The 26,823-nt window shown below is 42.4% G+C and overlaps 1 protein-coding gene across 5 annotated transcripts in view; it reads left to right on the top strand.

The window, feature by feature from the left end:
* The window catches only part of KLF7 (KLF transcription factor 7), a 98,720-nt gene extending 73,142 nt beyond the window's left edge, over window positions 1–25,578 (top strand). For all 5 annotated transcript variants that reach the window (XM_081577962.1, XM_081577961.1, XM_081577967.1 and 2 more), the window contains 2 exons: window positions 15,127–15,250; window positions 23,359–25,578. In XM_081577962.1, coding sequence (XP_081434088.1) covers window positions 15,127–15,250; window positions 23,359–23,410 — 176 coding nt within the window. In that variant the 3' untranslated portion in view covers window positions 23,411–25,578. The remainder of the gene's footprint in view (window positions 1–15,126; window positions 15,251–23,358) is intronic.
* The last annotated feature ends 1,245 nt before the right edge of the window (window positions 25,579–26,823 follow it).

The raw sequence follows: 26,823 nt of genomic DNA, 5'->3' as shown, positions 1-26,823 counted from the left end.
CCCAGGCCTGCTTTCCAGGCATCTAGTTTTCATGCAACTATTTGGAAGGTGGGAAGGGGAAAGTATGTCCCAACCTTTAAAGTACAACATAGAGTGGCACTTGTCACTTCCACTAGCATCTCACCAGCCAGAACTTAGTTATATGTCAACATGCAACTGCAGAGAAGTTGGGAAATGGAATCCTCATTCTAGGTGGCAAGGAGCCCAGCTAAAATCTGGGGAGTCTCTTACGATAAAAAAGGGGAGAATGACTATAGAAGGACAACTGGCTGTTGCTGCTCTGCCCTTAGTCTTAAGAATAGTCTCTTTTAAAGACATTTAAGCATGAAGCAGTTGAGTTCAGAAATTCTAAATGTATAATAGGGTAAGAAGAAAAATCCTAGTGCATTTTAGTTTGTGGCACATTTCACAATCCAAATAACTGCAGGAAAACTAGGTTCCTGTGATATGCTAGAAGTTCTGAATGGAAATTTAATTTACATTTTGCATTTTATGAGAATATTGCATTATTGGCATAATATGAAGTGACTGGGAAATGAATAACTTTGAGATAGTAAGCCTGTAGGGTCAAATTAACCTCGTCTTAATATTCTTGCACATTTTTCCCTTCCAAAGTATAAAGTCACATTGCATTGACATTTTCGTCCCAGGATGAAAATTTAGTAGGAGAATGAAAAGTATTTTGTAGCTATTGGTTTAGCACAGACAAAATTAAGACTGTTTGAGGTTAGAGGTATATAGGCTGACAGATTGTGTGGGGGTGTTTTTACATATGTGGGTGTCAATATGTTTGTGCTGAATTGTTTGCAGATTTGAGGGGAGGTGGTTTTGTGTGTGTGTGTGTTAATATAGACTCCATGGGTAGCTTCAATCATTGTGTTTTCTTCCTAGTTCCTACTACAGAGCAACAGAAAGAGAGTGTAGGAGGATCTAGGTTACAGAGTTTTGAAGGAAGGTTTGAATAAGGACTAGTCATAGGATGCATGTTTGTTCAATCAAATTCATCAAGAGTGCGTGGAATGTCTCCAGTATTCTAAGTCTTGGAAATACTAAGGTGAATAAACCTGGCCTCTGCCCTTGAAGAGACCAGTCTGTGAAGCTACAGCATGTAAACAAATCACTCAAGTAGTAAAATAAGACTCTTCTAAAAGCAGTTACAGGAGCAGAGAGGAAGGGGTGCCCACCTCTATCAGACCTGGCATAGAATCACTTCCCCGAGAAGGTGCTTTGTGAGGTCCTTGTGCCGCACATTAGATGAGGCTCTGAGGATATGGCTATGTAAAGACATGGGCTCTGTCCTCAAGGCAGTCAGCCTCCTGAGAGGGGGTGGTAGTGTGTCATCAAGGCCCCAAAAGGCGTGGTTCTTACCACCACTCCAGGCCATTCTTGCAATTCTTCTTCATATCCTCATCCTTCACCTCAGCTGTGACAACCCTCTGTTCCTCATCTCTGGCCCTTTGCACCTCCTGTTCCTGCTCCCTGAAATGCCCAATGCCCTTGTCCATGACATCCTTCAAGTTTCAGTGAGACGTCTCTTTTCTGGGAAGCTTTCCCTGATGGTTCTGCAGAGTCTTGGGGATGACCTTTTCCACACATCCACGCACTGATCAGACACATTGGACCTTGTGTCATTTGTGTGCACTTGCAGGGCTTCCCCACCTGGGAACTCTTCTGACACAGAGACCCTTGCTGCTTTAATCTCCAGCGCTTTCATTGCTCAGTGCATATTAAAATCAAGAATTAATATTGGTTAGATCCATGTTGTCACACTGAAAAGGCCAATGGTATTTTTCACCATCAGTGAGTTAGACCAGAAGTCTTGCTATTTGACTTTGCCTGCTCACCTGAAAACAGAGATGAGGTGTGTCAGAAACAATGCGTGTTAGGGTTTGTTCATCTGGAAGACAGTATGTTACTGTTGATTTCTGATTGATCATTGGCCCATTCATTAGCAGGTGTCACACTGAGTGCGTATAATATGCCTGAGCTGGTGCTGGACAGTGGGTGATGACGAAGAGGCAAGTGAGAAAGCATCCAGCCTTGTACCCAGACACACACTGGATACTCAGTTGAATTTATTGAGTTGGAGGTGTAGGATGTCCCTGCTTTAAAAGCAATTTCCATGTGATGTGGGTAGGGAAAAGATGACATCCCAGTAAGCAGGATGGGCTGGGGAGGGCTGCTTGGGGATGTTGAAGAGTGAGGGGTTTGTGGAAAGAGTAGTGGATAGATGTGGGTGGAAAAAGAAGTGAGATGGTTTTGTGGATATTTCTTCTTAAATCCAGGCAGTGGTATTTGAAGAGATCTTGTTTAGGTTATCAGTTGTCAAAATAAGAAACTAATATTTTCCTTTTGTGTTAGTCTTTTCTTAAACTTCATACCTGGATAAGGTACATATTTGGGATGCCTTATCTAGTGGGGAAATCCAGTCTCTGGAAAAAAAAAACTGGGGCTAATCTTGGAAGAGAGTTAAGTTATATAACCAAATTGATGTTTTAAATCTTGACTCAAAATCTCTAGGGAATTGGATTCATATCTATTCAACTTGAATGGTAACTGGTCCAGGGGAGGGCCCATATCTCCATCATCTGTATGTAAATGATCAAATTTGGGCTTTTTGAGGATTGATAAAGTTACCTTTTTGTTTATTGATTTAAGGCAAATTACCTTATCAAATATTGATTTGCTTAGGCCACTTCTCGACCATCTCTACCGTCTACATTAGGGAATAACAATTAATGATTGCATTAGCTTAATCAGAACAAATTCAAGATGCTGACACTAGTCATTAGATAATTACCAAAGTCAGATCTAACCTGGTTTTTGGATTATCCACTTTTATGGGTTTTCTATACCACTGGTTCCTCTCTTTTCATGTATACCACCTGTGTGGTAGAAAATTCTGTACTCTAATAGTAAGTGTTTTGAGCTTATATTATCCAACTTTTCATTAGGAAAAAAAGAAAATTACAATTTTTCTAAGACAGTATACGGAGAAGGCAATGGCACCCCACTCCAGTACTCTTTTGCCTGGAGAATCCCATGGACGGAGGAGCCTGGCAGGCTTCAGTCCATGGGGTCGCTAAGGGTCCGACACGACTGAGCGACTTCACTTTCACTTTTCCCTTTCATGCACTGGAAAAGGAAATGGCAACCCACTCCAGTATTCTTGCCTGGAGAATCCCAGGGACGGCGGAGCCTGGTGGGCTGCCGTCTATGGGGTCGCACAGAGTCGGACACGACTGAAGCGACTTAGCAGCAGCAGCAGCATACTGGGCATCATCAACTAATGTGATATGTGCCAATTGATGACTGCCATGTGTCTGGGGTCTGGTCAGATGTTGTTTTAGCCTCCCCTCCCTACACACTGGTACTGGACCTCAATATCTCTCTTTTTGCCATGAATCCCAGATACACAATCTTCTCCCACTGTCCTCAGGCTCCCCCAAATCCTCACCAATATCAGGTCTACTGTCCTTCAAAGCTCTGTGTTCCACAGTTACTCTTTTTCTTACTACTTCCCTCCATGCAAGAAGAATAAATTCCTGCCGATATTCGCTTGAAGTTTTACACCTGAGTTCCCAGCCTCTGAAACATACTGGATCTTTGTGGGGAAGGGGTCCTGTTCTATGTTGATTTGCTTCTGAAGGACACTTGTATTAGAGATACTGTTACTCTTACAATGGTTTGATGGTACTTTTCATGTCAGGTAAGCTTGGAACATGTTGTTTGTGGCTAAAGTTACACTGTTTTCCTTGTCATTCTTAAAATTAAATTTTTTAAAATGATTAAAACATGAATACTTCAGTCATGGTTGTAGTAATAGACTGTTCCTTCATGTATCCTTTGCAGTCATGCTATCTTTATCAGTTAAGTTCAGTCGCTCAGTTGTGTCCGACTCTATGTGACCCTGTGACTCGCAGCACGCCAGGCCTCCCTGTCCGTCACCAACTCCCAGAGTCTACCCAAACCCATGTCCATCGAATCGGTGATGCCATCCAACCATCTCATCCTCTGTCGTCCCCTTCTCCTCCTGCCCCCAATCCTTCCCAGCATTAGGGTCTTTTCCAATGAGTCAACTCTTCGCATGAGGTGGCCAAAGTATTGGAGTTTCAGCTTCAACATCAGTCCTTCCAATGAACACCCAGGACTGATCTCCTTTAGGATGGACTGGTTGGATCTCCTTGCAGTCCAAGGGACTCAAGAGTCTTCTCCAACACCACAGTTCAAAAGCATCAATTCTTCGGCACTCAGCTTTCTTCACCGTCCAACTCTCACATCCATACATGACCACTGGAAAAACCATAGCCTTGACTAGACAGACCTTTGTTGGCAAAGTAATGTCTCTGCTTTTAAATATGCTATCTAGGTTGGTCATAACCTTCCTTCCAAGGAGTAAGCATCTTTTAATTTCATTGCTGCAATCACCATCAGCAGTGATTTTGGAGCCCCAAAAAATAAAGTCTGACACTGTTTCCACTGTTTCCCCATCTATTTCTCATGAAGTGATGGGACCAGATGCCATGATCTTAGTTTTCTGAATGTTGAGCTTTAAGCCAACTTTTTCACTCTCCTCTTTCACTTTCATCAAGAGGCTCTTTAGTTCTTCTTCACTTTCTGCCATAAGGATGGTGTCATCTCCATATCTGAGGTTATTGAATTTTTCCCAGCAGTCTTGATTCCAGCTTGTGTTTCTTCCAGCCCAGCGTTTCTCATGATGTACTCTGCATATAAGTTAAATAAGCAGGGTGACAATATACAGCCTTGACGTACTCCTTTTCCTATTTGGAACCAGTCTGTTGTTCCATGTCCAGTTCTAACTGTTGCTTCCTGACCTGCATACAGGTTTCTCAAGAGACAGGTCAGGTGGTTTGGTATTCCCATCTCTTTCAGAATTTTCCACAGTTTATTGTGATCCCCACAGTCAAAGGCTTTGGCATAGTCAATAAAGCAGAAATAGATGTTTTTCTGGAACTCTCTTGCTTTTTTGATGATCCAGCGGATGTTGGCAATTTGATGTCTGATTCCTCTGCCTTTTCTAAAACCAGCTTGAACATCTGGAAGTTCACGATTTATGTATTGCTGAAGCCTGGCTTGGAGAATTTTGAGCATTACTTTACTAGTGTGTGAGATGAGTGCAATTGTGTGGTAGTCTGAGCATTCTTTGGCATTGCCTTTCTTTCTAATGCAAAAATTGAAGATTGGCCATGAGTTTGAAATTCATAGGTCTTAATCAAATTCCTACCTAAATATCACATTGAATTGTGGGAACCTGACTTACAGAGTAATATCTTTATTGCTAAATGGAAGAAATGTCCTATGAATTAGTTTCAAATAATTCTCATGGTGTAGTTATGGTGACAAAGAGATGAATGTTTTAACAACTTTTCAAATCTGATTTCTATCTAGCTTTTAACTTTGTTGTAACTTTGGTTATCACTAAAATGTACTTCAATTTCCAAATTGGTATTAAAATGAGTGCTGAAGAATTGATGCTTTTGAACTGTGGTGTTGGAGAAGACTCTTGAGAGTCCCTTGGACTGCAAGGAGATCCAACCAGTCCATCCTAAAGGAGATCAGTCCTGGGTATTCATCAGAAGGACTGATGTTGAAGCTGAAACTCCAATACTTTGGCCACCTGATGTGAAGAGTTGACTCATTGGAAAAGACCCTAATGCTGGGAAGGATTAGGGGCAGGAGAAGAAGGGGATGACAGAGAATGAGATGGTTAGATGGCACCACCGACTCGATGGACATGGGTTTGGGTAGACTCTGGGAGTTGGTGATGGACAGGGAGGCCTGGCGTGCTGCGATTCATGGGGTCGCAAAGAGTCGGACACGACTGAGCAACTGAACTGAACTGAACTGTCTTTGAATTTATCCTTAAAAAGCTGACAGAACTATTTTTTTAAATTAATATTGGGCAATAACAACCAAATTAAACCAGTGAGAATCAAAGTGAACTAAGAAAAAAATACAGACAACATTAACCATGTTGCCAGAAAATAGTTTAGATCCACATGAGTAAACTATGAGAAACTACTTGTTTTAAAACTTGAGCACATATAATTTAAGGTATGAGTGTTGAGGTCTAAATTTTTAAGTGAGTTTATAATTATTTGAGAATTATTCTCTTAAGAGTTGCAGGAGTTTGCTTTGTTGGGGGAACGGAATTAATTGTACCTCACTGAAAATATTAGAATAATATACACATTTTGATGAAATTAAAAAAAAAATCAATTTGAGAATATTATGATACCCCTAGCCTTAGGGGAAAGTGAAAGTGGCTCAGTTGTGTCTGTTCTTTGTGACCCCATGGACTATAGTCGATGGAATTCTCCAGGCCAGAATACTGGAGTGGGTAGCCTTTCCCTTCTCCAGGGGATCTTCCCAGCCCAAGGATCGAACCCAGGTTTCCCGCGTTGCAGGTGGATTGTTTACCAGCTGAGCCACAAGGGAAGCCCAAGAATACTGGAGTGTGTAGCCTATCCATTCTCCAGCAGATCTTCCCGTCCCAGAAATTAAACCGGGGTCTCCTGCATCACAGGCAGATTCTTTACCAACTGAGCTATAGGAAACATGCTGCAGTATCTAAAAATACTTATACTGGAGTCACAGGTTGCATACTTGCAAAAATTCTAATTGCTGAGAGCTGTACTCGCTCCAGCATCTGTGATGGTTACCAGTTTCATGACCAATCCATTCTTCCTTCAGCGTTTGAAGGAATGAATTTGAATGTTTGAATTTTCAAACAAATTCACCAAGAATTGAACAGTTCACCTCCAAAAGGAATGTTTTGGAAAAAGTGTGTTAGTTGCTCATTTATGTCTGACTCTTTGTGACCCCATAGACTGTAGCCCACCAGGCTCCTCTGTCCGTGGAATTCTTCAGGCAAGAATACTAGAGTGGGTCGCCATTCCCTTTTCCAGGGGATCTTCTCCACCCAGAGACCAAACCTGAGTCTCTTATGTTTCCTGCATTGGCAGGTGATTCTTTACCATTAGCACCACCTGGGAAGAAGTTAACATTTATTAAAATGGAATATGTCCCCAAAGATTTGTTTCATCCTGTGTATTTCCTGGCTGTGTTTCACAAAGCTTGGTGGGTTTGAGGAGTGATTCAGTGTGATGCTTGGGCTCCAGCTGAAGTCTCGTGGAGGAACCCTGTGCCTTTGCCTTGCACAAAGAGGTGACAGTGGTCTCTGTTACCCTAGTCTTCCCTGACCTCCTGCACGTCTGTGAACTCCCTCTTGATATCGCCATCATCGTCAAAACCTTGTATCCATCTGGGATTTTGTAATTGACCAGTCACTTCTATGTACTAGATTCCAGTGAATCTTTATAATGACAAGGGAAGCAGGACAGATCTTTTAAAATATCTTTTCCACATGGTTAAGAACAGTAAGTCAGGATGAAGAAGTTAACTGACTGTACAGGTCATATTGCTGATATGTAGCAAACCCAGAATTAGAAGAATCTCTTTTTGGATGCCTAGTCCATTTATCTCCACCAAACTAGTGATTCAGGTTTCACTGAGACATCAAGGGATGCCTACCCTGATGGTCCTAGAGAGTCTTAGGGATGGTCTCCTCCACACATCCTCACACAGGCATTTATCAGACACATTGGGTTTGTATTATTTGTGTGTACATATGAGGTTTCCCAACCTGGGAACTCCTTTAATGCTGTGACTTTTTCACTTTAATCTCCAACACTGTCATTGTTCAGAGCATCTTATTAATAGAATCAACAATTAAGGTTGGTTGCATCCAGATTGTCACACTGAAGAGGTTGATGGTATTTTCACCATTTGTGAGTTAGATCAGAAGTTTCATTATTTGACTTGATCTGCTCACACGTGAACAGAGATGAGGTATTTTGGAGATGATGCATGTTAGGGTTTGTGAATCTGGAAAGCAGGGTAGTAACGTAGCTTTTAGGCTGATCGTTGGGAAGAGTTTAGAAAGGATGAGCCCTTACACTTGAATTAATGGTGGGAATTCCACATAGAAGATATATTTTAACCTGTACTGTCCAAAATAGAAATATATGTAAGCTCTATATGTGATTTAAATTTTTCTAGTAACCACATTTTTAAGAAGTAAATAGAAATAGTGATAATAATTTTAATAATACACGTTATCTAACCAAAACAAAAGTGTAAAATATTCTTTACATTGCTTCAGTTTTTAAATTTTAATTAAAATTAAGTTAAATTAAATGTTCAGTTCTTTAGTTGCCTTAAGCTCACTTTAAGTGCTCACAGCCATATGTGATTTGTAACTACTGCACTGGACACGACAGGTGTCAACGGTTGTGGGATTAAGTCAAAATCCTTTCTCACCTCTCTCCGCATTCTAAAATAGGAGCTATACCTACTTAAGGACATAAGGTTTAAATTCTAGATTATAGATTTTTAAACAACCATTTTAAGGTGGTAATCCAGGCAACGAAGGGGCTTGGGCTTCCCAGGTGGCACTAGAGGTAAAGAATCCACCTGCCAATGCAGGAGACATGAGTTGCAAGTTCGATCCCTGGGTTGGGAAGATCCCCTGGAGGAGGGCGTGGCAACCCACTCCAGTATTCTTGCCTGGAGAATCCCATGGACGAGGAGCCTGATGGGCTACAGTCCAAGGGGTCGCAAAAAGTCAGACACAACAGAAGCAACTAAGGACACACGCACGCCAGGCGATGAGGAGTTAACCTAACCTAGACCAGTTTTTATTTTATTAGTTGTTTTAAAATTTTTAAAAATAGAGTAAATATTTGCATGCTCTGTAAAGTAACTAGTGCTTTTTGTAAATTCAGTAACTCGGGTTGTAGCATCTATTTGGCCTTTGGATGAGCAAGTGATTAATGAATGAAAAGAATCAACATATAGCATAAATAAAAGAGTATCTGTTTTATTTTATGTAGTCACTATAAATGCTTTTGAAATTACAGAAAACAAAGTCCTTGTCTCATTTTTCCATCAATCACCTAAAGAAAGTATTTAAGATTCATCTGGAATCTAAGAGGAGCTCTGAGACAATTTTCCAAAGCAGAGTTAAGAACTTGGAGTATTTTCTTGTTGTAGCAGGTACGCCCTGAGAAGGAATTGCCAAGCTATGGAGTGATGTTTACTGGTTACTCTTTTTCCAATGTTAAGAAAGTGTAGTGACATTTTCTCTTTCAATGTCTTTATTCCCCAGGTAGCTTAAATTCTCTAGTGCTGCTGAGTGTGATGTGAGCAATTGAAAGGTCTTTGCTGGTTCCCTCTAGATGTACTCAGTAGCAATATAAACCCATTACAGAGTATTCTTCCTCCTTTCCATTTTGCTTTTCTATTTCCTGATCTGCAGAATTACAAATTCCTAATCCAAGTCCTAAGGGGACTAGGACCCGAACATGCCCAGACAACAGAAATCTAGTAGCTACATTTTTTTAAAAAAGAAAAGTAATAGATGAAATTAGTTTTAACTGAAACCTGGGTACGTCAAGGTCCTAGTCTCCTTAGGAATTGGATTAGAAACTTGAAATTTTGCAGATTGGTAAATGAATGCAGAAAATTTGCATTAGCAATGTTTATTTTCAAGAGACTTTTAATGCAAGATGCTGACACCTGTTCATACTTCATGCTACAGTCTTAGTCTTAAAGGCAAATGTATAGTGCAATACATTTGACATATCACTTACGCTCTCCCAAACTCGTCTTCAGTGAGAACCTTTACAAATGAGTTCTGTAAAATGACGCACGTGGTTTCCCAGAGGGGATGTTGCTCAGGAGACCGATCCCAGGTGTGAGTTGAAGGTTACAGGAAGATTTTCAGGATACTCCTTTTTTAGGCTCAGGTGGATAGGGAAGAAGTGGGAAGTGATATATGATGGTGAAGGAATACTTAATCCATTGTAGAGTAGAGTTTCACACTGTGGTCCCTGACACAGAGGTATGGCTGGGTTTAAACAAGCCAGCGATCATTTTCTGCTCTTAAGTCAGGTCAGAACATAGAGAGGGACTGAGATCGCTTAGACTGTCCTGCTCCTCTGTGTGGACTCGGGTCTTTGTTGCAAATCAGAAAGGATGTTTCATTCATGCAGTGTGTCCTACAGGGTTGAGCCAGGCCCCACTTTGGTACTGTTGGTATCACAACGAACAAAAGAGATGCCTGCATGAAGCTTATACTCTCCTAGGGGAAGCAGACAGTACTGCATACAAACAATACGCAATCTCATTTTGAAGAGACTCAGTTCAGTTCAGTCACTCAGTCGTATCCAACTCTTTGCGACCCCATGGACCGCAGCACACCAGGCCTCCCTGTCCATCGCCAACTCCCGGAGTTTACTCAAACTCATATCCATTGAGTCGGTGATGCCATCAAACCATCTCATCCTCTGTCATCCCCTTCTCCTCCTGCCTTCAGTCTTTCCCAGCATCAGGGTCTTTTCAGATGAGTCAATTCTTTGCATCAGGTGGCCAAAGTATTGGAGTTTCAGCTTCAGCATCAGTCCTTCCAATGAGTATTCAGGACTGATTTCCTTTAGGATGGACTGGTTGGATCTCCTTGCAGTCCAAGGGACTCTCAAGAGTTTTTTCCAACACCACAGTTCAAAAGCATCAATTCTTCGGTGCTCAGTTTTCTTTATAGTCCAACTCTCACATCTGTACATGACTACTGGAAAAACCGTATCTTTGACTAGACAGACATTTGTTGGCAAATTAATTCTCTGCTTTTTAATATGCTGTCTAGGTTGGTCATAACTTTTCTTCCAAGGAGCAAGCGTCTTTTAATTTCATGTCTGCAGTCACCATCTGCAGTGATTTTGGAGCCCCCAAAAATAAAATCTGTCATGACTAAGTGGTCCCAGAAGATGACAGAATCTGCTGCTGTTCAACAGAGAATGCTGAGGGTAGATATCTCTGAAGTGGAGACAGTTGAGCACTGACCTGATGGCAGTGAGGGAACAGGAGCATTCCAGGCAGATCAGGGAGAAGTGCAAAAGCTCTGAGGTGGGAGCAGTCAGGGCAGATCATGGAGATTCTATGCAATAGGACCTTACAAGCTTTTGACTTCTATTCTGAAAGCAGTAGGAAACCTGGAACATTGGAACATTTACATTTTAATTTCTTAACCTTTTTTGGGTCATGAACTTCTTTAGCAGTCTGGTGAAGCCTGTGGAACCCTCTGCAGAATAATGTTTTCAATGCATAAAATAAAATCCCAGAGGGTCTTAAAGAAAATAATTATATGGAAATAGAAAGATTAAAGTCCCCTGTGAGGGACATACATGCTCTGATTTATATTTTCAAAGGGTTCTTCTGGCTGCTGCAGGGAGAATAGACTGTAGGGACCAAGGCTGGAAGCACAGACACCAGTGAGTGTGGAGCTAAGATCTTCTCATTCACCCTGTAGGGCAGTGGTCTCGAAGTACAGTTGTGCAACACTGTTGTTTTGAGTGCAAGAAGAAAATTTGATAACCTCTGTTTATATTTGTGTGTGGGGGGTTAGTTGCTCAGCCGTGTCCAGCTCCTTGTGACCCCATGGACTGTAACCCACCATGTTCTTCCATCCATGGAATTCTCCAGGTGAGTTTCTAGAGTAGGTTGCCATTTCCTTCTCCAGGGAATCTTCCTAACCCAGGGATCAAACCTGCGTCTGCTTCATTACAGGAGGATTCTTTACTGCTGTGCCATCGGGGAAGCCCCTGTTTATATTTAAATGACCCTAATTCTTTCAAATTTCTATATTGAGTGTATGTTTTATAACGTCCTAATGTATTAGGACATTAGTACATTTATATAATTTGTGGATTAATCCACATGTATTGGAGGTGCATGTTCAGAAAGCAATGGTGACAGTATTTTTTGATCAACCAAATGTGATGATCACGATGTAGGGAGAGTTACTCTGTAAAAAACTGAATAAAAGGTCACTCTGTTTTGGACCACATTGCATTTCAGAGGCCATTTTGTGGGGAATCATGAATTCGTGCCCTGCAGTATTAGTGAGCTTTAAACATGAAATTGTATTCCCCATTCTGTTTTTCCTGTCCCTCTGATTTCTGAACTCTCCCTGTTTTAGGCACTACTCCTTCGTTTGGTTGAGTTCTTTCTTGGTTATTTTAAATTTTTTATGAGCATTTGCAGAAATGGCAGCTTGTGGGTTAATTAATCAGATGTTGGAAAAATAGCTTGATGAATCGCTATAGCATAACTTGGCTAAACTGGCAGGGTGGAGGGTCTTGTCCTCAGTGTTGTTCTATGTAGCACCTGCTGAAGCAGGAGACAGTGTTAGGTGATACAATTCAGAGCCAAATCCAGCTGCGTGTAGTTTCTGTCTTTGCAGCTGCAACAAGGACACAGCCACTGGAAGGATGCTGTGAAATAGCTACTGGGGAGATGGTGCTTGGTTTGTGCTAGGAATTAACTGAGCATCCACATTATTTTCTGGGAAATAACTAAAACCTTGACATTATTTGTCAGCATAAAACAGAACAAAACTAATTTTTAAAAATTCAGCAAGGGAAAAAGCAAACACTTAGAAATTAAAAAAAAAGACAAAAAACCCAAAGACAGCCACTTTAATCTCCATTTTGTCTCTGTCCTTCCTGTGTCCTTCAGAGTGTGGTTGCCTATGATGGACGGGTCTGTTCGATTGTGGGATTGATTTTGGGGACTGGATGTCTCTGCTTGTTGCTGCAGAATGTCATGGCATTTCTAGATGCCTCGTTGTTGCTTTTGAGGTATGCTTGGTACCCAAGGTTCCAGGACCCTCCAGTGTTACTTGTACATGAAGGCCTTTGGGAGTAAGGGGCATTTGGAATTTCTGAAGTCTTTGGTGCCTCATTCTCCATTTCTTGTTGTTGTGTTTGCCAGATTTCCTTGAAGTAACGGAGGCTCATGGGTGATCAATAGCATTAAGTAAATGATGCCAACAGTCCTCTCTGGTCCTTCTCTCTTCAACTTGGGTCTCTTAGTTCCCCTTCAACATCCCACTCATTCAGTGCAGATCTAAAGGACACGGTCTTTCTGGTCCATTCTCCATCAGTATACTGAGGTAACACTTCAGACTTAAAAAGACTCTCCCATTTTTCAATATTTAGGTTGCCCAGAGTGACTCCAGGCTCAGCATGCTGGAGCCTGAGTCCTGGAAGGTTATATTGACCGCCACTTAGACCTGTCTCCTCAGCCGCCTCTGAGAATACAGGCGAATGGGGAGGAATGGGAGTTCAGATTAACTAACCATTTACCTTGCGCCAGGCTCCAGAAATGCCTGATCCACAACATCTTACATCAACCTCACAATAGACACAGGAATCTCACCCCCATTTGACAGACGGGGACCCTGAGGCCTGGCATCTGTAACGAACAGAATAAGATCCCAGCTGTGCTAACTCTGAAGGTGACCTGACCCCATCACGCTTCACCTTCTCTCTCTGCAGCAGGCACACTTTTCTAAAATTGTGGCTGTAAGGATCTAGAAGGTGAACTTTTAACACCGCTTAGTGATTCTTTTTTTTTTTTTCCTGGTTTCCAAAACTGAATGGGTTTCCTCCTGCGCCTCTGGCCCTCCTTCATGTCCTCTTGGTTCAGTTGAAAAGAGATGCCTGCATTTCTCATTCCTCTTCTCCATGGGTCTTACAGAGCAGCGGCTCACTAGGGCACCGATTTAATGAAATAAAATTTTCAATCCTGTTTGGTTCAATTCTAGGTGATACAAATAAAGAATTGTGAACACTTTGTAGTTAGGTTTAAAGGGAAGGAGAAAGGTGGAAAGAAGAAAGTGGGTCAAGTATAGTATCTGGGCAAGGTCTCCTAAACTGCTGCCTATAGTGAAGGTTGAGCTATTGAAAATGGAGAAATAATGGGGCAGCTGTACTACTTTGGCACTTGTGTATCTGGAAATTTCGGGTTTGGCAGTTATACTCTTTACCAGTTATGTTCATCGTATCTATGCCAGGCATTGTTCTGATTAATATATAGTACATGTGTATATTGATTTATCCTCTCCCTTTGAGGTACATACTACTATTATTTGTAAAAGAAGACAGAGGCACAGAGAGGTTTATCATCTTGCCCAAGGCTAGATAGTTAAGGGAAGAACCAAAAGTTGAGCCTAGGAAAGTTGGCTTCAGAGAGCTGTTGACCTCTATGCTAACCAGCCTGTCAGTGACAGGGCTCAGTAACTCTCATGATTTCAAAGATCATTTTTCATCTTACTAGAACCAGCCCACCATACAGTTGGAAGGGTAAATATTTGTCATGTTTGGTGACAGACGTTGATGGGTTAAAAAAAAAAGGTCTTAGGAAAAGTCATGTACTTTCTCTCCCATATTCCTCCATCTGTATTTACTGTGCAAAAAGGTCACTTGAGCACGGAGCTTGGATTTCATGCTTCTAAGCAGCTTCAACATGGCTGAAAACTTGCTCTACAAATTGACTTTAAAAATATTTTTTTTAATAATGTGTATCACTCTCGAATATGAACGCTCTGGAGTCATTAAGTGATGATCTTCTTAAATGGGACTTTTGCAACTGTATTTTACATAAATACCAGGAATTGTTAAGTGATTTTTTGTTTTACTCTCAAGTTGTAGCCTTTCCTCATGACTGTCCATCCACTCACATTTACTGGAAGGAACTGAGGTTCTGGGAGCCCTGAACTCTTTGCCTTGTCAGTCAGCTGCCTGGCTATACTTTGTGGTAGGAGGGAAGAGAGGGGAGAAGACTAAAAAGGCTGAAATGGTAAATTACTCTAGGTTCTAGAGAAAAATAGAATTAGAAGCATTTGTGGTTCTGATGAAAATAGCACATTTCCTTTCTGCTTGGAGTGTGGGGGGTCAGAGTGCTCCAGAGAATAGAAAATAAATAAAAATTGATCCCTCTCCAGTCGAAGGAAATGCTTTGACTCTGGGAACTGAAATGACAGCTCTAGATTTGAAGATCTTGTGAAACCACTTTTGAAGGTTAAAAAAAATTAACAACAACAAAAGCACTAAGAGGCTTAAAAAAAAATGTGACACACTATGTTAGGAAATTTAGCCTTTCAGGAATGGTTTTATAGCCCTTTTCCAAGACTGAAGAGTAGGTAACAGACCCATATCATTTTGTTCCTGTCACTGACCATGGTCATTCCATCTCTCCTTACAGGTGAGAAGCCTTATAAGTGCTCGTGGGAAGGGTGTGAGTGGCGTTTTGCACGAAGCGATGAGCTCACAAGGCACTACAGGAAACACACAGGTGCAAAGCCCTTTAAATGCAACCACTGCGACAGGTAAAGAAACTTAGAAGCTGGCGGGAAGGGAAAGGGAGATGGTGAAGTGGGTGGGAGGGTGGGTTGGTCATGCACTCTTGGCTTCATCACAAGCCTTTCTCAAAGAGACTCGGGCCTGGGGATGCTTCTTACTTTTCCATGGAGAAAACCAATGAGATAAGGGTGCCTCCTTGCATACAATCAAGAGATGATATGGATTCTCGGGTCAGTTACATGAGTATTTCATGAACACCAGAACTGTGATGGTCTCTAGATATCAGTGAGACCTAACTCCTACCCTCGAGGGGATGATGTGACAGATAATTCTAGTATAATAAGAAAATTAATAGGCTAGAGAATGGTCACCGGTAGTTTCTGATCTTTTTATTAATATCAATACCATTTTTCTCAATGTGAGAAGTAGAAAGCCTGCATGAAGGAGGGGAAATTAGTTATAAGACTTTCCTTTGAAGCATTGTTAGAAATAAACTTACTGAAGAGAGTTCCCATTCTTTGGGGGACCTGAGCCATCCTTTCTTCTTTGAAAGTAGGTACAAAGGTCTAAAAGATGGTGAGGCTTTGAGAACTCATCCTATAATTCAATTTCAAACCTTCAGCATTTGATAGTGGAAGAAAGAGCACGTAGCAACAGACACTACACAAGTAATAGTATCTGACAGCCTTGGCATTATCAACCAATAAACCCCAAAATGGAGACTCTGCAGACCAAGGTGAAGGCAGGATTAGGTTTAGACGTAATCAAATAATGGGCTTGCATCTGAGCGTGTTATCCTTCTAATCCTATTTCTGTGTTTAAAAGGAAGCTTAAGAAAATTAACCATCTTTTTAATGCAATATTAAAGGTCTCGGTTATGATGAGAAAAATGCTTCTAATACGATAAAAGCCCTGAAAGCCTCAGGGTTACCCGGTTCGGCCCCTCGCTCGCAGGGTGGCAGGAGGGATGTGCAGGATGTCCGCAGAGGCCTGGCTCTCCAGTGGAGGAAATGCGATCGCTTTTGCATCCTGCCTCCCCCAGCCCCCTCACCAGACCTTCCTCTGGTGCAGAGCAGGACAGGAGTAGCCACATTTCATGGATGGCCAGTTGCTTTGGTGCTCCTTTAAGATGCTTATAAAGAAGCATTCATGTGTTCCTCCTTTTTTTTTTTTCCTTTTTCCTGAAGAGCCTATTTTCCTCTTATCTTCATTCTCAAAGAACTAAATAAAGCCCCCATGCCTTCTGGAGCCCAAAGATAACCTCCCACCCCAAGGCTGAGGAAGTACACTCCATGAAGCTATTGTCTGTCCATCCCTTAGAGCTTTCTTCTGCTACCCCAAAATACAACCTGGTTTTCATTTCTGTCCCATCACCTCAAAGTCCTCCTGACTTTATAGAAATCAGCAGCTATTCTCCTATAGATTATATTTCAGTGATGTTGCTCCTTATTTGAAACTTTCTCTTGATGCCCATATCTAACCCTGGTTACTAATTAAAGAAGCTATATAGGCGGTAACTCTTTGACCATAGTCCTTTGAGGAAGGTCATTATACCGGTGGGGATGAAGATATATCCTTTGTGAGTTATCAGAGTGTGGTGGTAGTAGGTACACATGAGTCGTCCTTCCCTGAAAGGTGGTGAGGCTAATTACTTGGAAATCGTGCTTGATGGATAGCCATAAGTCTTGGAAACAGGCAAAGAATTCTTATGGGGAAATTGCCAGATTAGTATTCCTCTTAAGTCAACTGAGTTATTAAGCAGTATGCAACTGTCCATACTGGAGAAGGGGATGACAGAGAATGAGATGGTTGGATAGCATCACCAGCTCAATAGACATGAATTTGAGCAAGCTGCAGGAGATAGTGAAGGACAGGGAAACTGTCCATGTCCATGGACATGGACATGTCCATGAAACTGTACATGTCCATGCTGCAGCCCATGGAGTCACAAAGAGTCAGACATGACTGAGCAACTGAACAGCAACAATGCATCTGTCCAGCACTTGACATATTAGTATTAAACCTGACTGATGTATATGGAGAAATAATTTCAAATTGACCAGATATTTCACTGTAGGAGATGTCAGGGATGGGTAGTTCAGTTAGTCTTTTGCTTGATTTTCCTCTTCAAAATATACTCTGGTTTCTGGAGCTAGAAGTTTGCTGAGCAGATGGTACAAACTCTGTGACATGGTATTTGGGGCAGCTGGCGAGTAGCTCAAATTTCTGTGACAGGAGAGTCAGTGCCTTTCACCAGTGTCAGAAACCAGGGGGTGGAGCCTCGTTAGTGTCTCCTGACAGGCAGCACCTTGTACTTCAGCTGCAGGAACTGTGCTAAAAATAGAGCAGGTCTGGGAGGTGGCGCGGGGAGCTGGAGTGGACCCAAAGAGATGGAAGGAAAGCCTGGAGTGACCGCGGACTTGGCATTCCTTAGAAGACTTTTACCTTCAAAAAAAGAGGACATTTATAGCCCTTAGCAGAGCGCTGGATCCTGTTGGTGCCACAATATGTATGAGCCTGAGAAACCTATCTCGTGCCTCTTGCCTCATATAATTGAATAATCAGACTACCCTATGGGCATGCGCGCTAAGTCACTACAGTCATGTCCGACCCTTTGCGATCCCACGGACTGTATAGCCCACCAGGCTCCTCTGTCCATGGGATTTTCCAGGCAAGATTACTGGAGCAGATTGCCAATTCCTCCTCCAGGGGATCTTCCTGAACCAGGGACTGAACCTGTATCTCTTAGGTCTCCTGCATTGCAAGGTGGGTTCTTTACCGCTAGCACCACCTGGGAAGCCCTCAGACTATGCTACTTAGAGGCTGAACAAAGTAAGATTGGGGTTTCTTGACCTTAAAGCAAGTACCAAGTCTAACTTATACTTTAATTTTGACTGTAGGGTAAATTTAAAAATACATGAGTTCTTGTTTGTTTTGCTAACATTTCAAATTGCTAATGGAGAAGGAAACAGCAACCCACTCCAATGTTCTTGCGTGGAGAATCCCAGGGATGGGGGAGCCTGGTGGGCTGCCGTCTATGGGGTCGCACAGAGTCGGGCACGACTTAAGCGACTTAGCAGCAGCAGCAGCAAATTGCTAAATGTCACAAAAATCTCTGTTCCTGGCTTTGAAAAATTGGAAGATCTGGTAACAGTGGACTCACATTCGCAGGTGGCCATAATTTTCTGGAGCTGAATAGTCATCACTGCCTTTGGAAATGGTCCTGTGATTACTCATTTCTCTCTGTTCCCCCTCCCTCACCACAGTCTCCACAGTATGAAGGCAGAGCATCAGTTGCTATGTAGCATGTCCAGTTATCTTCTCTTAATGAAGAGCAACATTTTTTTATATTCACAGAAGTAGAATCAGATGGTTTAAAAATGCTGTGTGTTTCTTACTTTTGACCCATTGCATCCATTTACTTTATCTGCCTGGCCTTAAAGACATTAAGTTTTGTGACCTCTGGCTTTAGGTTTGGGGAGAAAGCAATGAGGTGTTTCTGCTATCTTACCATCAAACTACGCAGTACCACCCACTCAGTGACCAGCTGCTTAAAGGGATGAGTGTTGTTTCTCAGCCCACAGAGCAAGAGGCTGCTGATGGTAGTAAGCAGGGCTATTTCCCCAAGTAGCCATATGCAACTATAACCCAAGGAGCCTGCTCCCAGAGTAGTACCTCCAAGATCCTAGGAAGTTTAGAGGAGGCGTTTTGATCTTTGATCTCTTGGTCAGCCCACTTATAGGTGGTGAGAAACATCAACGTATGTCTAGCCCTTTGCTGCCCTGGTGCGTTGCTGTTGGCTTAATGCCCATGTGACTTTAGGGGGCCTTTTTCATCAGCAAGAGAAATGACAGTAGGGGTTTGACTAGTTCTCTGCAGTAAACAAATTTTAGTCATTAAGAACTTTCTTATTTAAGGTCATCTGACTGCTGTACAGTCCTAACTACCCTCTGGGGGTATATTACCCTTAGAATTACTCGATTCTGCATTTCTAGATGCAGAGTTTATCTACTACCTTTACTTTACTATTCCTATGTGGAACTCAGTAAGTATAATTTAATAAATATAAATTAATCATGACTAAGTATCCTACTGGTATATTGGATTTAAATAAAAACTCAACGGTGAGGGACCCAGTCTCATTCTAAATCCATGCACTTTCTAGAATTTTAGCAAATAACGATGCTAGTTTGATTCAGGAGGAGTGCAATCATATTTTATACCATGTTAAAGAATTGGTTGGTTTTTCACTTTTTTTTTTTTTCTGAAAGAATTTAAAGAGTAAAGATAGATGCTTGTACAGATTGCTAGATAGCCAGCACAGGTTAAGCAGTTGGTTAAAGGAGAATGAAAGTATGGAACACATACAGTACTAGGTGGTTATTTCAAATGAAGTCCTATATCAAGAATGCTGTTGTCCCATGAGACTTCCCTGGTGGTCCAATGGTTAAGAATCCACCTGCCAACGCAGGAGACATGGGTTCGATCCCTGGTCTGGAAAGATTTCCACATGCCGTGAAGTAACTCCTGAGCCCCATGAGACCTAATGTTCATGCTCTGCAAAAAGAAGCTACTGCAGTAAGAAACCTGCATACCTCAACTAGAGAGTAGCTCCCATTTGCTGCAACTAGAGAAAGCCCGCGTGCAGCAACAGAGACCCAGCACAGCCAAAAATTAATTAATTAATTAATTTTTAAGAAATACTGTTGTCCCTTATGTTCTCAGAATGAGGAAAAGAAAAGAGAAAGGTTTTGTGTTAGTAGCAAAGACTTCTGCTTTGCTCCTTACCATCTCGAGCCCCCACGTGCCTCTTTTGGACAGACAGGGTTCTTGGTACATGCTCTGTGGCTTTCTTGCAGGGCCTTGCTGCTCAGGCTTGACCAGATTAACTTCTAGATTCATTTTCTAGTTGCTGACATTGCCAGTTGTCACAAGTTTAGTATCACCCTTATTTATATTTACAGATTTATCATCTTACGGTTCCTTGGGTTAGAAGTCCAACACAGATCTCCCTGGGGGTAAAATCAAGATGTGGGTTGCTCTCCATTCCCTTCCTGAGGCTCAAGGGAAGAACCATTTCCTTGCCTTTTCCAGCTTTCAGCTTTGCCCATGTTCCTTGGCTCCTGACCCCCTTTCTTCATCATCAAAGCTATTGAGTCCTTTTCACTCTTCCATCTCTCTGGTTTTCTCTTTTAATTCCCTTTTCCGTTTTTAAAGACCCTTGCAGTGACATTGGGTCTACCCAGAGTAAGCTTCCTATTTGAAAGCAGCTGACCAGCAAATTAATTCCACCCACAACCTTAATTCCCCTTTGCCTTTGAACCTAACATATTCACAAGTTCTGGGGATGAGGTGCAGGTGTTTGGGGAAAACCATCCATCAATTCTGCCTACTACCAATTCTTTAAACGGACAGTTCAGCTTGACCTTCTGCTCAGCCTGAGAACTGGGTAGGGCTGAAAGCGTGGACTCTGGAGTCAAGGCTACTTGGGTTCAGATTTTGGCTTTGCTTCTTTTTGATGAATATCTCATCTAGTAATGGGGCTAAGAATGGTACCTTCTTTATAGAGTTCTTATAAGAATGTTAACTTTAGAAAGGAAATACCTACAAAAAGAACTTCCCGACTTAGATCTTCTTTCTCTACGCTGTTGAGATGAAGGAAGGAGAGAAGGAAGAAAGGAGGAGGGGAAGGAGGAAGGGAAAGAAAGAGAAGAGGCAGTGGATAGTACTAAGTGTGCCCTCGGCACAAGACAGTCAAATACTAAATTCCCCACAGGCTGTACTGCTTTTTCTTGTACCGGTGACATCAAGTACTTGCTTTTAAAGAAAATTTATTACTGTTCTATAGTAAATCAAATCCCCTTTAGATGCTATGCCAAGGGATTATTCAAGTATCTTGCTGATACCAAATCAGAGCCCAAAATAAGCGGTTATGGTTAGAATTACTGTTATTCATTATGTTACTGGATTAGATCACTTTCTACTCTTATTTTTCCCATTATGATAATTTTTTTTTCATTTTACTTTGTTCTATTTCACTTCATTTTCTTGAGGTTCTATCCAGCATGTGTATCTGATAAATGAACACAAACAGTGTGTGGAGAGTGTTGGGGTCAGCAGATAGGGCCGGGGTTTTCTCTTTCTTTGTTTTAGCAATGAAAAAATGCAGGGAAATTCTGCCCTGAACAGGAACCCTTGCTGACCTGAGCAGGACAGCTTGCTAACACACCAACTAGAGTTTTGAACTGGAAGGATGTCTCAGGCAGTGTCTCTGGGGACCTGGAAACTTTCTCCCAGGTAGGACAGAGACCAGTTTCTAGAGCTGGATCTGAGGGAGAACTCACACCCAGAACTCAGAATGACTGCTGTCTGATGCACTGACTTCCCTGGGATTCCAGCCCAAGAACCTGAGACTGTATGTAGGCCTCAGAGATGCGGAAATGGCCACTCTCTTAGTTATAAGTAGAGAACCCTGACTCAGTCTTGAGTTAGCTTCTGGGGGGTTTTATTAGCTCCTATAACTAAGAAGAACAGAATTCAATTTGTCTTCATGCTTGGCTGAGTCCAAGTGCTTAGATGTTGTCCTCAGGACTAGAAACTCTCTTTTCCTTCCTACCCCTTAACCCGTTTTTCTCTGTTGACTTCATTCTCAAATAGGCTCTTTCCCCCGTGGCCGCATGGACACCTGCAGCTCCTATCTTAGTGTCTAAGCCCCAAAGAGAGCGTTTTTCTTCCAACAGTTTCAGCAAATGTCCCAGAACTCACTCTCATTGACCTTTGTGGATCACATGACTGTCACTCAGCAGATCACTGTGGCCATCACTTCAGCCTTAGGAGGCGGGTTATTCTCCCACAACTGAGAATGTGGAAGAGTTACTACCCAGGGCAAAATCAAGTGGGTGGTGTTAAAAGAAAGGGGAAGGAGTGAAAACAGCCACTGCTTTCACTCTGAGGCTGACAAAGGGATTCAGTGGTCGACCTTGGGTACCAGAAACAGTTCAAAGAGTAGGTTTACGCATCTGCCTGGGTTCTCACCCCATGACTGCCACTCACTGGCTGTGTGACCCCAGCCTCAGGGTCCCTACCGCGTGCGTGCCCAAGAAAAGAGTGTGAAGATTTACCATGGAAGGCTGCTGAGGATATTGTTGTTGTTTCTGTTCAGCCGCTAAGTTGTGTTTGACTCTTTGTGACCCCATAGACTGCAGCATGCTGGGCTTCCCGGTCCTTCCCTCTCTCCTGGAGTTTGCTTAAACTTATGTCCATTGAGTCTAGGGTAGTACTGGAGAAACACCAAGCACATGCCTGCATATGACACCATTATTAATAAACGTGAGCTTTTCCTCCCTTTGAATGTGGAGTGCTTATATAGACCTGCAGATACCACAGGCAGCCATTTCTGGGCTTCCACTGTAAAACTTAAGACTGAAATCTGGGTGTTGAAATGCTAAGAGTGTCATCATTTGATAGTACAGGCTAATCGTTCTTTGTAGTGGTATGAGCATGACACATACTATTTCCAAAACACTTTTACATTTGTTTCTTCTTTAATAATGACAATCACAATAATAACAGTTAATATTAATCAAGATTTTACCACGTGCCGGGCAATTGTCTAAGCACTTTACATAGATCATCTCACTTAATCTTCACAACCAATCTATGAAGTAAATGTTCTCATTTTCCCCAATTTATTGAGGAGGAATTAAGACACCAGGCTTCCTTGATGGCTCAGATGGTAATCTGCCTGCAATGCAGGAGATCTGGGTTGGATCCCTGCATCAGGAAGATCCCCTAGAGAAGGGAATGGCCACCTACTCCAGTATTCTTGCCTGGAGAATTCCATGGACAGAGGAGCCTGATGGGCTACAGTCTGTGGGGTCGCAAAGAGTTGGACAGAACTGAGCGACTAAGACTTAAGACACTGAGAGGTTAAGGTGCTCAGTCACACAGCTATTGGAGGAAGTGAACCCAAGCAGTTTGACTGCTGAGCTCACCTGCATTATATACCTTGTTTCTCAATACACACGCAGTGCCTCTCTCTCTCTTTTAGGGCTAATCATTTTCTAAGGGGTGATGGAAGTTGAGTTCTTTATGCAGATCCCTCTAATATCCTTGTTTTTCTCATCTTCCCTAGGTGTTTTTCCAGGTCTGACCATCTTGCCCTCCATATGAAGAGACATATCTAAAAAACCTGAAGGCCAGAGTTGCCATGGCGTCGGCCAGCCGTTGTCTGAAGGAAATGCCATGAGGCAGGGGGCTGGACTTCAGGCGGGGACCCATTGCCTCGCAGAAGAAAGTTCTCACTTATTAAACCTCTGTGTACACACACACACACACACACACAGACACACACACACACACTCACACATAGACACACACACACAGTCATGCACTCAGCTATATTTAAAATATATACGTCTATCTTTATGCCTTGCCCTAGCCAGATGGTAGAAGAAGAAGAAAGAGACCAGGTGAACTCAGCAAGGCAATCTGGCTGCTTACTTCAGCACTATTGGAATTATTTCCCGCTGTTGCCAATGGAAATCAAAGAAAATGGATGTGACGTCTCTACAGGTGGACGGCAGTAAGAGGGGCTTATTTAACTTGCTTCTCAGTGCAACTTGATAGGAGAATACAACGTCTTAAAGTTGCATATGTGTAGCACTAATGTTTCTTTTTCAATAGTTGGGGGAAAATGACCTAGCAAACCAAATTGCAGTTTGGTAGCCAAAATTAACTCTCAGTTTATTTGTCCTTTGTGTGTGAAAAGTCCTACTATTCCGTGCGTCCGACTTCCTCACAGAACTGTTGATCAGTTTTGGTTCTTAGTACTATTGAGATCTTTCCAGTCGATACCAACGGCCTTAGCGGCGGCAGACTCCGGAATAACACCTTACACCTTTCTGGCCTGCATTTCTCTAGACTTCACTCTCCAGGTCTCCAGGGAAGAGTGTTCTTTTCTTACTTTTTGACTCTTGCACACCATATGCACTAGGGATTCTGGAAACTTCTAGCATGACTGCAAAGTGGCCAAGAGAATAAAGTCCTTGATGATCAATCACAGTGTATCCCTTGAGCCTCACCTTATTGCCAGTGCTAGATTTTTTCTTTTTAATCTCTCTGTTTTTTGCTAATGAAAACTTGAAAAGCTTATTTGGAAGCTTAAATGTTTTATCTTTTCTCCATGGACTAAACTTCTCCAGGACTCTCTCTCTCGTCACCTGGAGGTCCAGCTCTCGAAGCAGCCAATCAGATGGGACATCACACTTTTTTCATCCCCCTTGAGGCATCCTGACCTCAGTTCATAGTGATCAACCCCGTGCTGTGTGTCACTGCTACCCTAACAACCAGTTTCAGCATAGATGTCGCTAGTCTCAAAGGGCAGCTGCATATTGAACGTAACTCTGGGTTATGACCTGACAAAAAAGCCAAAAATATCCCTCTTTCCAGGAATGGGGAGAATGGAGGATGCCTCCCAAGTCTAGTGGCTTCAAAAACCATCACCCTCTCTTCCTGTCTCATGCCCACTGAGTCATGTCATCCCACTTGTTAAAACACACAATTCAAAATACTATTGTGGGAATAAAGGGTGGACATTTAAGGAAAGGGTTGAGATATTTCTCTCATGGTCTGTCTAAAAGGAGAGACATATTTCTGATTTTTTAATTTTTCTGGCTAGGCCCACCATGACTTGTGCCCTAGAGCACCTGGGATCAACAGAGGCCTCACTTTTACTCTGCAAGCTGACTCCGAGGGGATTCCATGCCTCACTTTCCATCCCCCACACACATCCAATATCGGTCTCCATCATCTACCCGCATTCTTAGCTAGCTGGCACTGGCCTCAACTCCAAAGACTGCCTTTAGGACCATTAAATGGCCTATGCAAGCGAGCGGGGTGGTTATTAGGGCAGATTGTATATTTTGTATATTCTGGAACCATCCCTTCAAGACACGTCTAAAAAAACAAAAATGGCATTTGGTCCGCCCATGGTTGCTGCTCCTTCATACCAGCTGGCTCCTCTCCTGCCCTCCTTTGACTGTTTGACTCACTGACTGTTAAAATGCCACCCCATACCTATTTGGGATGCAAAACTGAAGTCTTTGAAAGGAAATATAAGAAACACAGATTCATTTATGACAGCAACCTTCAAGATCCTTGGCATTTGGTTTCTCAGCTTTCTGCAAACTTTGATTTCACTGAAATGTTGAAACTACTCGTCTGAGGGCAGAGGAGCCTCCTTATCACAAATGCTGTAGCTGCCAGTTGGACACTTGGGGCATTCTGAGGTCTGGCCCTTCAAGTTTTCTTTCTCTTTTTTCATTTTTTCAATTTAGACCAAAAAAAAGAAAAACCACCCTAAACACACACACAAAATCTGCCCATTTGCCAGAGGCAATTATGTATATGTTAGTCAGAGGGTATTAAAAAAAAAATCAGTTTTATTCCAAAGATTTAAAACTAGACATGACTTAGAAACATTTCTGGAGCACTGCTTGCTGACAATCTCGTAGTTCTTGACTGCATTCGAGTGTGTTTGTAGCCAGTCCATCAGGGCGGACCATGGGATTATATTTGAATGTGTGGTTCATCCTTTCTGGATGAAGGATGTGTGAGGGACCTTGAACCTCAGCTGTATTAAATTGTAGCGCCTCCAGTCAGTGCACTAGATGAAACTTTATAGACGCCCCAGATTTTGTTGGTTCGTTGATTTCCCTTTGTAGAGCAGCCTCCAGCATGACTGCACGCACAGTCCCAGTCATGGCATTAGCCATGGCTGCCACGATTTACAAATGTTCTCTCCCCCGCTGGAGCTGCTCTTGCCTCTCGAAATGCTATTATTAAGGGTTTATAATACTTAATTTAATTTTTGAACTGACCAATGCAAGGCTCTATTAAAAAGAAAGTTTAAAAAAATGCAAAAGAGTAATCATTGCTTGTTCGCTCCCCGTTGTCATCTGTGGTCTTGAAAAGATCTCATTTGAATGTGACAGAACAAAGGCCCTTGGGTCTTCATCAGTGTCTGAAATATTGGGCAATTCCTCTCTGTTTTATATCAGTGAGGTCCTTTCTAATCTGCTCCTGACCTTTCTCCAAGCAGGGTGCACTGAACCTTGATGGTGGGGCTTGCTGGCTCCAGGCATTTGTTGACCGAGAATTGGCCTGAGAATTTGGTGGGTGCTAAGTGTATGGCTTTGAAACTGTTCTTCTATACCCTGATTGACACCTCTGAACAATAATCAGTCCTGTCTGTTGCAGGGTGGGGAGAGGAGTAGCTCCAGTCATTTGGGTGTGTTATCAAGTATCCATCCTCTCTGAAATGGCAGAGATGCTTGGAAGGAGCCTGCTGGAGTGAACAGGCTTTCTGAGAAATAACCTGAAGCTAGGTTGCTTCCAAGAGGACAGGTTATTCAAAGCAGTGCTTTAGTGGACAGTTGAAACACATTAAACCATTTTCTCATTTAAATTGTTAACCTCCCAGCATTCCAGGACATCTCCAGTTTGAAAGGAAAAACCTATTATGGTGTTTCTTGTAGTGGCCCTCCGAAGCACGCTTTATCCAGGGTTCAGAGTGTTATGTATAGAAAAAGAGTGTTTC

This window comes from Giraffa tippelskirchi, chromosome 3 (assembly GCF_054371585.1).
Source record: "Giraffa tippelskirchi isolate mGirTip1 chromosome 3, T2T-mGirTip1v1.2.pri, whole genome shotgun sequence".
NCBI lineage: Eukaryota > Metazoa > Chordata > Mammalia > Artiodactyla > Giraffidae > Giraffa > Giraffa tippelskirchi.
Note: the sequence above shows the minus strand (reverse complement) of the source record. Positions and strands in the feature narration are given on the sequence as shown.